This window comes from Aplysia californica, unplaced genomic scaffold (assembly GCF_000002075.1).
Source record: "Aplysia californica isolate F4 #8 unplaced genomic scaffold, AplCal3.0 scaffold00024, whole genome shotgun sequence".
Classification (NCBI taxonomy): Eukaryota; Metazoa; Mollusca; class Gastropoda; order Aplysiida; family Aplysiidae; genus Aplysia; species Aplysia californica.
In genome coordinates, this window is record NW_004797294.1 from 429371 (window position 1) to 440029 (window position 10659).

Genomic DNA, 10659 nt, shown 5'->3' on the forward strand with positions numbered 1-10659 from the left:
GAGAGAGAGAGAGAGAGAAGGGGTGCCAGGGAGTTCCTTTTGTGCGTTGGAGAGATTGCAATATACGAGTGTACGCATTTGTTCACATGGACGTTGTTAATTTGTGTGCGTGCTTGCGTGCATGCATGGGCAATGTTACATCTTTTTCTAACTTGAAAAGCACAATTTAAACGTATTTTCATTCAGAATGTCATTGTTTTATCAACTATTCAGTAGAGCAATCATGGTTCCATTCTCACATTTTCAGTGAATGTTTTAAATTAAGTACAATTTCACTTTCTTCTTGTTACAATACCACATACTCTATTTAATTTATTTACATCACCACAATATCGGTGTGTTTCGACTTTCACTGTTTGTTCTTTCTCTTATCTACTTTCTCATAGCCCATTATATAGTAAGCTTGATGTTTTGCAACCACCGTTATCTAAACCAGATACCTCATCTTAAACTACCTTCTCTGTCCGGTGTTTTTTGCCAGACTAGCTATAGTGTATTTGTATAATTCAGAACATTTTTTCATTATAGATACCACATCAGTCTGTTCTTGCAGATCTGGCTATATTAAATCCTCTTAAATGGCATTTGCCTAAACACTAATGATAATGCGTTTAATTCAAATCTTTTTCCGTCTGTCTGGATGTTTTTCTGCCTACCTTTTTTCTTTGCTCATCATACATAGTGCATTATTGCTTTTCTGCTGTTCCATTCGGTAGAACTTTGTCATTAACCAATTGACTTTTTCAAAGTATCAGTGCTTTTGAGTACATTTACATAAACCGTATATGTAGGCTTAGGTCATCTTGTTGCCGTGCATTCAATGGTGTCTATACTGCTATCAAAAACCTTTCTTTGCCATCATGTAAACGCACATTAATAAAATCTCAATACATTTGTGAAAGATCTGCAAATACAGTACTCCTGCACCATACCATACTGAAATAGCATTAAGACGTGCTTGTGCTTTTCAGCATAACACTTTCTTTTCAGTAGCTCATATGTGTTGCTTTTCAAAATTGTTTGCTGTATGTGATTATTGTTTGCCAAACTCAATTAAGGCAAACTGATCTTGATATTTGTATGTCGTTATGAATTCCGTGACTTTGTTTTTGGGTATTCCTAATAAAGTAATCGGTAATTTCCTCACCAGGTAATCAAATTTAATCTCTTCTAAAGTTCTTCAGCTACTCCGCCTTTTTAGTTGTACTTTTGAAATTGTTGAAAGCATAGTCATCCTTGAATTATAAGATTTCGCGTGTTTGTATACAATCACATAGATCGGACCTAGAGCGGAAGTACCACGCCAAGAAAAGCGCTATAGAGCTCAAGAGGGCAGAGGTCAATCGACTTAGTCAGGACTTTGAATCCAAGATGAGGCAAAAGGAGGTACAATAAGGATGTTCTATGATTTACAAGACGTACATTTATACGTACGAGATTATAATGTGCAGCTCTCCCTCCTTCTCTTTGTCTCTCTCTCTCTCTCTCTCTCTCTCTCTCTCTCTCTCTCTCTCTCTCTCTCTCTCTCTCTCTCTCTCTCTCTGTTTTTCTCTGTCTCATTCTCTCTACCCCCCCTCTCCCATGTATCTCTCTTTTTCTCTCTTTATCTCTCTCTCTCTCCCTCTCTCTCTATCTCTCTCTGTCTCTCTCTCTCTCTCTCTCTCTCTTTCTCTCTCTGTCTCTCTCTCTCTCTCTTTCTTTCTCTGTCTCTCTCTTTCTCTCTTTGTGTATACCTAATGTTATGTACATTGTACTAGTCCAATTTGCTGTTACTGGAGCTCAGAGATACGCTGTATTTCCTTGCCAATGGAAGCCTATAGCAGATGGTGATGGCTGTGGTGGGTAGGGGCGGGGGGCAGGGGGATGCAACTTTGCAGGCCATTTTTTTTCCAAAATAGAATCTTTCATTTAAATTCGCTGTTACCATCTGGTAAATAAGCTAATAGTGTAACAGTTACATTTGTACATGAGATGTTAACCCGACCATCAATAATTTATTTATAGAGACACAAGCCATCCATGTCCTGGTGCTGTTTTAGCCAATCCGTTGGTTGCATGGGATGTTAAACCTTTACTTTATCAAACCATAAACAAAACCGGACCTAACTGGCGTACCATCTATTCTGTTTGTCTGTTTTATTAGGAGGAGCAGCACAAGCTAAAACAAGAGCTGGCAGAGCTAAGCATCACTCTCAACATGGAGGCCCAGAAGGCACGGGTTCAAAAACATGACTACTCCAGGTAGATCTACTTGTAGATGTATGGTAGTTGTTATTCAGAACTTGAAATGACTGCTTTAAAAATTTTTTTTATTGTTCTTCTTGTTTGTCTCTGCCTGTCTGTGTGTCTGTGTATAGTTTTGTCTATATTTGAGTCTATGTGTATCTCTGTCGGCCTGTCTATTTGTTTGCCCGTACGTCTATCTCTTTGAGTGTCTGTCTCTGTCTGTGTCTCTCTGTGTCTCTCTCTCTCTATCTTTCTCTCTTTTTCTCTCTTTGTCTCTCTGTTTCTCTGTCTCTGTCTCTGTCTGTCTCTCTCTCTCTCTCTCTCTCTCTCTCTCTCTCTCTCTCTCTCTCTCTCTCTCTCTCTCTCTCTCTCTCTCTCTCTCTGTGTCTCTTCTCACTTATACGCACACAATTAAACATACACAATGATACACACATACACACACACACACACAAACACACACACACACTCATCCTCATCCTCATCATCATCATCATCATCATCATCATCATCATCATCATCATCATCATCATCATCATCATCATCATCATCATCATCATCATCTTATTCTACATATCTTATATGTGTCCTCTATAATCTGTTTCCCTCAGAGACAAGAAGCGAGACACCACAAGCAGGATCCACGATGATTTGAGTGCTCAGAAGAACCTTGACCATAAGCTCACGTAATTTATTCTCTTTTTTTATTATAGATTATTAAATAGGTCCTTTCTATAATGTGATAGTTGTTTTATTAAAAAATAAAATTGTTGTTTATTCAGTTGAGTATAAATTGAGATCAGGCAGTGTGAGTGGTATATGAAAAACAAAATTCGGCACAACAGCCGCTTTGCTTCATGTTCAATTGTTGTTTTGAATAAAATAATTGATATTCAGTAAATGAATACACAGTAAATGACACGAAAATTGTTTTCCTCAAAATGAGTTAAATGCCTCTTTTAACACTATAAATTTATTTAAGGGATGGGACCCCTGAACTGAATTTCCATCTCTGATAAAAGCAAGCTAAATGGATAGAGAGCTGTAAAACTCCCCAAAACATCCCAAATTCAGAATGCCCCTTTGGAGATTCAAACCAGGGTCATTCATTCCGTGGTCCACCATGATACAAACTGACCTAATTGTCGTAGAATAACTTAATTTTGACATAGACGTTAAACTCCTTCTGTGAGATCTCTTGCAAAAAAATGTGTTGTAAAGAGCATGTGTGTTTTACCGTGCTGATTTTCAGGAAGAGTGACGGGGATATAAAAGAAGCCATGATGAGCAAGAGGAAGCTCGATGCGGACCTAGCTCTCACTAAAGCTCATCTCGACATAAAGAAGCGAGATGGTGAGTCCCGCGGGTTTCACTCAATGCCGAAGCTTTTTTGTGTTTGCTGACTTTATTTGAAAGTGAATGTTTTTGAGTTCAGGATTAGTGTGTCTGTATGTGTGGGTGTGAGTGGGTGGGTATGTTTGTATGTGTGTGTATGTATGAGTTTGTTTGCGAGTATGTGTTTGTGTGTATGTATGTATGTTTTTGCTTTGTGTGTGTGTGTGTGTGTGTGTTTTGGTGTGCGTTTTTCTGTATGTCTGTTTATCTGTGTGTGGTAGACTGGGTAGGGGAAATGGGAGTGTGGTCAACAGCTGGTGTTCTTGTTGTTGTTGTTTTGTTTTTTAACATTTTTTTGTAAACACGACTAATCGCCTCTGCAGTGCTGTTTAACTTTTCTGTGTTCAGCATCAGTATACCAGTAGAGATAAATGCTGGTACAAAGAAACGTTGAGATTAGCAGATTTAAAGCAGTGTCTTCCAAATTGAAATAAAGTAGAAAACCATAAAGTTAAAGTGTTGCAATACTTGAGTCTAGCATCACATTAAATGATTCACTTCATATCTGTCACAGAGCAAAGACATCTGACAGACACCCAGATCCGATTGGAGGACAACACAACCACACAACGACAACTCAACGACTCTGCCTTCCACGCTGGCATGGACCTCAAGGCTCGCCAGATTGACCAGAAAGTTGAGGTGATGCAGCGAATAGTTTTGTTGTATTTATTTATATATAAACTTAATGTGGTGGCCGCTACGTTTTAGACCAGAACAGCATTTGTGACCCGTTTTATAGCCAGGGGCAGCTTTTAGCATCTTTAAGAGGTTATAATTTTTTTTCTTTCTTATCACCTTCATGTACTTCTAAGTGAGGCAATAAATGTCACTGCAACCCACTAGTATAACCAAATTGCCTACTTGGGTGTGATGTCGTCAGGGTTTGCAAGCATTGGTTTAAATGATAACTCCTACAGAAGGAATATGCCCATTCTGACTCTTTCGAAAAGAATGTCTGAGTGATCACGTGTACGAACAAAATTTTAAAATGAAAACTCTTATGAAACAAATGTTTGAAAGATAAATTTTACAAAAAAATGCAGGAATGATAGCTCGTTTGAAAAAAATATTTTAATAATAACTCCTACGTTTAATAAAATGATTTAATGATGACCCCTACTCAAAAGATGTTCTAATGATAACTCCTACCATTTTGATGTCTTTACTTCAGGCCCACAATGCCCGCCGAGTGAACCGCCTGACTGCCCACATGAAGCAGAAGAAAGAGAAAGAGGACGGTCAGCAAGAGGTGTGGGAGCAAAGGTTCAGGGTTCGAGACCACGAAGCCCAGAGGAAGAAGCATGAAGATGAGCTGAAGTTTTTCCAGGTGAGTGAGGGTTTTTACCTTTCTCTGAAGAAAGAGAGAGAGTGAGAGAGAGTGAGAGAGAGAGAGAGAGAGAGAGAGAGAGAGAGAGAGAGAGAGAGAGAGAGACAGAGAGAGAGAGAGACAGAGACAGAGAGAGAGAGACAGAGAGAAACAGAAAGACAGAGAGACAAAGAGAGAGATACGTTTTCAGTAAGATAGATAGATGCTTAGAGTTGAGCTACCTGTCAAAATAATGATTGCTAAACTTAACCTTCGATGAATTTCGACATCTACCACAACTTGTCTATCCTTTCCAGAATAAATGCACAGAAGAGATAAAGAATATACTCTAATCAAGTTTTCACTCTTTTTCTTTCAATTGAGGATTCTGGAAAAAGCTTGTTAGAAGGACTGTAATAACTGGATACTGGCTTCTTTACCAGCGTCTGTGATGTTACGGTTGTCTCTTTGCCTCCCTTGCTAAAGATGCAACTTCTATTTCCACTGGGGAAGACATTATTTTTTATTCAGTATTTTCGTCTTTCTTCGTGGATTTATCTGACACAATTTTGTCTAGTCGTTATAGTATGATTGAATCAGTTTGTCTCCTCCCTCATTAATGTTGTTTCGTCGATGGGGGCGTAATATACTAATACAACAACTCCCATAAAACACTTATCATGATTCTCCTAAAACAATCGTTTCAGAAAATGGTGAACAAAGGCGAGGAACAGGAGCAGATGCTCTACTCCAACGTTCGCAATGCCGAGTATTCGCGCCAGAAACAGGACCAGGCCGTACGTCGTCTGCAGCAAAACCTGGCAGAAATCAAGCGCATCAACGCCGTCAAGATGAAGATGGACGCTGTAGAGAGGAAGAGACAGGAGGACGATATTCAGCAGCAGTTGATACGGGAGAAGGCGGAGCTCGACAAGGTAGGTGGAGCTTTTTTGTGAAAGAAAGTGGGGTTTAGCGAGGTGGGCGGAGTTCGTTGAGTTTGAAATGGGCAGTGCTTGACAAGGTAGGTGGCCTTTGTGATTGGAAAAGGCAGGGTTTAGCGAGGTGGACGGAGTTTGTAGAATCTGGAGAAGGTGGAACTTGACAATATCTGTGGGCCCTTACAAGGAAGGTGGAGATTTTTTAGTTTATAAACGAAAATCGGCTTATTGAGGTGGGCGGAGTTTGTAGAGTATTGAGAAGGCAGGGCTCCACAAGGTGGGTGGCCTTTGTGGTGCGAGAAAGTAGACTAAGTGATTTTGGGTGGGGTTTATGGAGTCTGTAAAAAGCAGAGCTTGGAAAAGTAAGTGGACTTTACCAAGGAACGCGGAGTTGATAATCGAGAGGGTAGGGCTTAGCGAGATGGGTAGAGTTGATAAAGTTTATAGATGAGAAGGTAGAGGTCGGTAAGCAGGGGAGGATAGGTTTGGCAGGGAAGGCAGCTTTTGTTTGTTTGCTCTTTAAAACTGAGAATGCTGTTAATGAGGTGTTTGGGGTTTATAGAGTCCGTACATGAGAAGGTAGAGGTTGGTAAGTAGTTGCAGTTGGTGATATTTGCATGGACTAGAGACGGTGGGCCTTGAGAATGGTAAATGATTTATGAAGAAAAAGGATTTTGTGATGTTCCAGTGGCGAACTGAGTGCTCTGAAAGAAAGCAAATGGGATTTCGGGTTTTTGATCTGGACTGAGTTGACGATGAACGAGGCTTACAGTGTTTGCGACGCCTTCAAATCGGTCGTTTTAGAACAATCTTTCTAGCAGGATTGAGTGGTTTTCTTTCCTTTTTATTTGTGTTTACCGTTCACGACAGCAGTCTAAAGCCGTCTCTGACCTTGCTTGTATCGCTGCTCCCGTCGTCTCCGTAATTCTATGAAATCCTAGTTGTGGAAGATATCGTCAATCGTTGTTTGTGGTTGCGAGGGTCGTGATAAATAGCTCGCGCTCCGAACGCGCCCCACGAGAGCAAGCGCAGTATCTCAACCTAAACTGACAAGATAGTTTGATAGAACGAATCTTGACCAAGCAATCCTAGGTAGTCTATGAGTACTTGTACTTGTAGGCGTGCTGCGCTGATTTGTTTTATTATAATGTTGTTGTTTTTGGGGTGGGGAGGGGGTTATAAAAGACCAATGTGTGTATGCTTATATCTGTGTGTGTTTGTATTGACGTATGTGTATATTATTTGTGTCCCTGTAGTGTGGAAATTTTGGGGAGCTTTTTGTTTGCTAGTTAGTTTAAATGGATGTGTTGGACGCCCCTATCAACTCAATTTCGATCATTTTAGAAGAGCCTTCGACCTTGCCTGTCAGAGCCAAATCGACCAAAGTCCCTGCAGAAAGACTGAGATAATTGACAGAAAATTGTCCCTCACTCGGGGATTCGAATTCGGGTCTTCTGCGTGTGACGTCAAGGCGATTAACTGCTGCACCACAGACATCAGTAGTTATAGTGTACACGGCGGACTTTATTAAAGACAACGCATAAATGACAGGGTCGAAAGCAACTTTCCTCTTCCTCATCTGAATAACACTCTAAGACGTATTTGTGCTGCAAGTGCTTTGAAACTCTTACTAGAACTATGCCAACCACAGAGTCATATCAGTATTTTTCTTCCACTGAATCGATGCTTCAGATCTATCTTTTCGAACAGATGATTAATGGACTGTCAAATCGCTGTCAACATCCAGTCGTTTAGTCCTTCTGTATTTTTCACTGCCCCCTTTTCGGCCGTGTCTCGGCGCTACTTAGTCATAACGGTTAGACATGCCTGGGGTGGTTGGTGGGTGCTCTGGTGTGGTTTGCTTCTTCTTTCCTATCAAACATCTATCGTCCTTATCTCCCCTCCTTCTTTTTTTATGTTTGTTACTCTCTTGTAACACCTCTAATCTTCTGGCGCCCATACGACCTTATGCAGTAGCGAGCGCCGTAAAACCTCTACTATAACATATAACTGGGCGTTACAGCGTCGATATGCTCCTCTTTACAACTTGAACAAATTTAATGAATAATCTGATCGAGGCTAGTGTTATAAATTTCGGATAATGTTGCCTTTATTTTGTTTTTGTTTTGTTTTTGATGTTGTTGTTTAGCAAATTAACACTATAGAGTGGGCTCCACTAGTGCAAGGTGTTTGCTTATTTCTCCCTTCTAATTACGTTTACACGTGAGTTTGTACCTCAAAGGAACTTGTTTCTGTACGTATTAAATGTTGTTGAGCACCATCGCGCCTGTTTGCTGGGATACAATATCCCACTTAAGTAGGGTTTGCCGTGACAAACGGGACCGATGCAGATAATGTAAATCGATATTCTTTAACAAATTTAAAATACATCTCCAAACATCAACGCGGCAAGTAAAATAGAAAGTTCTGAGAACTCCCCAAATGATGCAAGTTCAGGAACGCCTCTTTGTAAGATTTGATCTAATGTCTTTCGCATCATAGCCTAGCTTGATGCTTAAAAAATAATGGCACACCTTTTACGTTTTAAAATAAATGAAAAGAAAGGTTTGCAATATTTCGTTTTCTACTAAAATAAAGAATAAAAGAAGTGGTAGCGATATTTTGTTCTCACTAAGGGAAGGATGGAATATTCTAATCTTTATAAAGAAGAAAGAAAGAAAGAAAGAAAGAAAGAGAGAAAAAAAGAAAGAAAGAAGAAGAAGATGACGATGAAGGAGAAGAACCAGGACAAGAAAAAGAACACGATTAAGAAAAAGAAAATAAAGAATAAAAAACAGAATAAGAACAACAAAATCAGGAACAGAAGTAATAACACTACAGTTAAAACATTTGTACATATAACTTCACAATAAAATACAACAACAAAAATTCGGGAAAGAAGAGGAAAAAGAAGAAGAAATAGAGGAAGACCGGGAAAACGAAGGGCCGAGGACACGAGTTGGGCGCGGCTGAGGAAGGATAGCGTCCACCCACCGCCGACATCGAGCCAGTTTTCATCAAAAACTCATCTTCGCGTTTCGCGGGGGGAAAGTGATCGTTTGTCAGCGCGGTGCCGTGATAACTTGACACCACCGACTTCTACAGCTAGCGTTTATGTCGGAGCGCACCCTCTACAGAATTCGGACAAGGACAGACCATACGAACTTAGATATTTTTTTAAGTCACTGGGCAACTGCCGTATTCTTGGGAGGTTTCATTCACATCTAGCTAGATTCTATTCATTTATTCAAACACTTTTACGCTTGCCTACAACGTGCCATGTATTATTATATAGGCATGTGATCTAGATCTATACCGTAAAATTGGGAGGTTTATGTCTTAGTTGGGTCTTAGCATGTGTTTAACATATCGGCGTCAGTGGTGCAGTAGTTAGGCGCTTCGCTGTCGCACGCAGAAGACCCAAACTCGATTCCTGTGTGGTGAGAGTGTTTATTCAGTTACTGTACCTCAGTCTGCTGGGACGCTGCGTTCCTTTCATTCCGGGTTAGTCCTGACAGGCAGGGTCGAATCCTGCTTCCTTGATGACTTGAATTATGTCGGTTTGGGGATGGGGGTGTGTATTACAACATCTCCATTTAAAAAAAACCCACTTAAATATTATTGCACAAGAAGTGGCGGGTTCTTGCAAAGGCAGCCCCCACGTTATGGCAATTGGGGAGTTATTTTGTGTTTACCATTGGTCACTCACGTTCGGCAGATTGGTGGGAAAGAGAAAACTAGTTGACTAGGAGAGATAATGAAAGGGCGTCACCGTTACTTCAGATACGATATAGCTTATGCAATGAGTGACCCCCAACCAGAAATGGGTGAGGGGGCGGTATCTCATTTTGTTCAGACATGCAGATTATCAGCTGTCTATTTCGGTTCCCTGTTTCCCCTTGGATACCTGTATATCATTGCGTAGCATGTTATCCGAAATGAAATCTCAAGAGTTCAGACGTAGATCCACGCCCACCTACCATACTGGACCAGTGTACTTATCTGGACATAACAGGTACAGTAAAGTAATGAGCTTTAAAGTCGGGATCACGTCAGATCTCCGCCGGCGGTTATATCATTACAATCTGATCCTTTCTGAATGCGGCCTTTGTACAGTGACTGTCCCTAAAAGAAATGAATATCTTGAATTGTTCAACAACAACAGCAAAAACAACTACAGATACAGCAGCAACAACAACAAAAGCAACAACAACAGCAACAACAGCAACAAACGAACGAAAAAGAACAACGACAGTAACCAACACAACTTTTAAATTTGAACAACAGAGAAAATCCAACAATAAACGACAATCTAAAACTATTACAATTGGTTTAAATGAACAACGGCAATAAACGAAAACTAACAACAAAAAATAACAACAACACCAACAAAAACAAATAAGAAAATAAACAACTGAAAACAACAGTATACGGTAAATAACCCCAAAAAAACGATAAACGAACGAAAACAATCAACAAACAATGATGACAAGACCAACAATAATAAGGAATAATACCAACTGTAGCAATAACTGCAACGTCCCTATAATATTTGCCGTCATTTCACCCTCTCCCACCGGTTCTCTGTCTATGGTCCGACTACTCTACTCACTCACAAGCACCGGTTACAACCCCCACTCACTCTCAAACCCCAGAGCCCTAGCGTGAGTTTGGCCGATCTCCAAAGTATCCCCCGGACACTTCCCTAGATCGCCATCCGTTCTGGAGCCTGTTCCATTAGACCACTGGCCAGTTTGTGTTTGTTTTGTTTTATCGTGTCTTGGGCGTGTG

General features: G+C 40.4%; 1 protein-coding gene across 1 annotated transcript in view; it reads left to right on the plus strand.

Moving 5' to 3' along the window:
• Positions 1-10659, plus strand: part of LOC101852533 (trichohyalin) — a 40117-nt gene that overhangs the window by 14084 nt on the left and 15374 nt on the right. Inside the window, exons 7-13 of the mRNA XM_005090955.3 lie at positions 1278-1386; positions 2144-2241; positions 2838-2912; positions 3479-3579; positions 4136-4263; positions 4796-4951; positions 5638-5865. Of these exons, the coding sequence (XP_005091012.1) occupies positions 1278-1386; positions 2144-2241; positions 2838-2912; positions 3479-3579; positions 4136-4263; positions 4796-4951; positions 5638-5865 (895 nt within the window). The remainder of the gene's footprint in view (positions 1-1277; positions 1387-2143; positions 2242-2837; positions 2913-3478; positions 3580-4135; positions 4264-4795; positions 4952-5637; positions 5866-10659) is intronic.